We start from the raw sequence: 2,500 nt of genomic DNA on the forward strand, positions 1-2,500 counted from the left end.
GCTCGAGGCTCCTCAGCGGGGAGGCGCGCGAGAGCAGGCCGCCTCTCGCCTAGACCTAACCGGAGGCGGCGCCCGACAGCGACCCCTTGGCCGACTTCCGGGGCCGGCCGCGACAACAGGTCTACCCCGAAAATGCCGACAGGCGCCTAAGTCCCGCCGGAGCCGGGTAGACCTGGTGGCCCTGCGCCGGGACGCCGCCGGGGCGCAGGCCGCCGGCGGCGGCCGCGGCGGCCGCATCGGCCGGCTCCGGAACCGGGTAGACCTGATGCTCGCCAGCCCCGGAACCGGGTAGACCTGATGCTCGACAGCACCCGGCGGGGCACGAGGCCGGCCGCGCCCGACTGGGCGAACGGGTCGGCCCGGAAGCCCGGGCCAACAGGTCTACCCGCCGGGCTCGGGCACCAGGTCTACCCGCCGGGCCCGGACACCAGGTCTACCCGCCGGGCTCGGACACCAGGTCTACCCGCCGGGCCCGGACACCAGGTCTACCCGCCGGGCTCGGACACCAGGTCTACCCGCCGGGCCCGAACACCAGGTCGACCCGCCTAACCCGAACGCCAGGTCTACCCGCCGGGCTCGGACACCAGGTCTACCCGCCGGGCCCGGACACCAGGTCTACCCGCCATGCTCGGACACCAGGTCTACCCGCCGGGCTCGGACACCAGGTCTACTCGCCATGCTCGGACACCAGGTCTACCCGCCGGGCTCGGACACCAGGTCTACCCGCCGGGCTCGGACACCAGGTCTACCCGCCGGGCTCGGACACCAGGTCTACCCGCCGGGCTCGGACACCAGGTCTACCCGCCATGCTCGGACAACAGGTCTACCCGCCGGGCTCGGACAAGAGGTCTACCCGCCGGGCTCGGACAAGAGGTCTACCCGCCGGGCTCGGACAAGAGGTCTACCCGCCGGGCTCGGACAACAGGTCTACCCGCCGGGCTCGGACAACAGGTCTACCCGCCGGGCTCGGACAACAGGTCTACCCGCCGGGCTCGGACAACAGGTCTACCCGCCGGGCTCCGAGAGCAGCTGTACCCACCGGCACCCCCGCCGCCGAGCCCAGTCGGCCGCCGCCCTGCCACCTTAAGAGAGTCCCAGCTACTCCCCCTCTGGACCCGCGCCGCGGACAACGCCCTCTCTTTCCCACTCGGAGCCCCGGGCAGGAACGGCGGCGCCTCGGCACCCGCCGAGGGCCTCGGCTAAGCGCTCGGAACCCGCTCCAGCCACCCGACTCGGAGAGCGGCTCGAGCCGACGAGCCCGGACCACAGGTCTACCCGCTGCCCCGGGACACCAGGTCTACCCGCCGGCTTCGGACCAGGGGTCTACCCGCCGGGCACGGACGACAACTCTACCCGCTGCGCACCTCTGCGGCCGAGCCGAGGCGGCGGCAGCCGTGCCACCCGGGCAGAGTCCCGGTTGCTCCCCCCGTTTCCCCGCCCCGCAGAGAACGTCTCTTCTTTCACCCTCGGGGCAGGGGAAAGGCTGCTACGCTCGGAGCGCCGGGCAGAAAGCGCAGCGCTAAGCCCCGAGACCGGCTCTAGCCGCTACTCTCGGACATCGGCTCTTCCCGGCGGCGCCGAGGCGGCCGAGCCCGGTCGGCCGCAGCCGTGCCGCCTAAAGAGAGTCCCAGTTACTCCCCCGGCTTCCCCGCCCCGCAGAGAACGTTTCTTCTTTCAGCCTCGGGGCAGGGGAAAGCCTTAACGCCGGAGAGGAAGTCTGCCGCAAAGGGCCACGGGAGATGGAGTCCCCGCAACGAGCCCCCCGGGAGAGTACTGGACGGAGCATGCGCGCTGGAAGGACTCGCTAAGAACTGTGGGAAATCGGGGAGGTCGGGGCAGGGCCGGAAGGGCACGCCGGCGCGCCGACCGACGGATCGAGCGGTCGCACGCCGTCTGCTCGCTCCGTGAATTCGGTGCCACGCTCGGAGCACCGGCCGGAAACGGCAGCGCTTCGGCGCCGGCCGAGGGCCCTCGCCGAGCCCTCGGAGCGGCTCTAGCTGCCGGACCTGGACAGGAGCTCTACCCACGGGGCTCGGAGACCGGGTCCACTCGCCGCCGGGCGGCGGCGCCGCTCCGGCTCTAAGTCCGCCGGTCGGCGGGAAAAGGTCTACCCGCATCCGGGCCGGCCGGCGGCGCCGCTCCGGCTCTAAGTCCGCCGGCCGGCGGGAACACGTCTACCCGCGACCGGGCCGGGCGGCGGCGCCGCTCCGGCTCTAAGTCCGCCGGTCGGCGGGAACACGTCTACCCGCATCCGGGCCGGGCGGCGGCGCCGCCCCGGCTCTAAGTCCGCCGGTCGGCGGGAACAGGTCTACCCGCATCCGGGCCGGGCGGCGGCGCCGCTCCGGCTCTAAGTCCGGCGGCCGGCGGGAACAGGTCTACCCGCATCCGGGCCGGGCGGCGGCGCCGCTCCGGCTCTAAGTCCGGCGGCCGGCGGGAACACGTCTACCCGCATCCGGGCCGGGCGGCGGCGCCGCTCCGGCTCTAAGTCCGGCGGCCGGCG

General features: G+C 73.6%; 1 protein-coding gene across 1 annotated transcript in view; it reads left to right on the forward strand.

Annotated features, from left to right (window-relative positions):
• The window catches only part of LOC135408558 (collagen alpha-1(I) chain-like), a 3,892-nt gene extending 3,600 nt beyond the window's left edge, over positions 1–292 (forward strand). The window contains exon 3 of the mRNA XM_064643672.1: positions 1–292. This exon is cut by the window's left edge and continues 1,339 nt beyond it. Within this exon, the coding sequence (XP_064499742.1) occupies positions 1–292 (292 nt within the window).
• The last annotated feature ends 2,208 nt before the right edge of the window (positions 293–2,500 follow it).

The sequence above is a fragment of the Pseudopipra pipra genome, unplaced genomic scaffold, assembly GCF_036250125.1.
Source record: "Pseudopipra pipra isolate bDixPip1 unplaced genomic scaffold, bDixPip1.hap1 HAP1_SCAFFOLD_52, whole genome shotgun sequence".
Taxonomy (NCBI): Eukaryota; Metazoa; Chordata; class Aves; order Passeriformes; family Pipridae; genus Pseudopipra; species Pseudopipra pipra.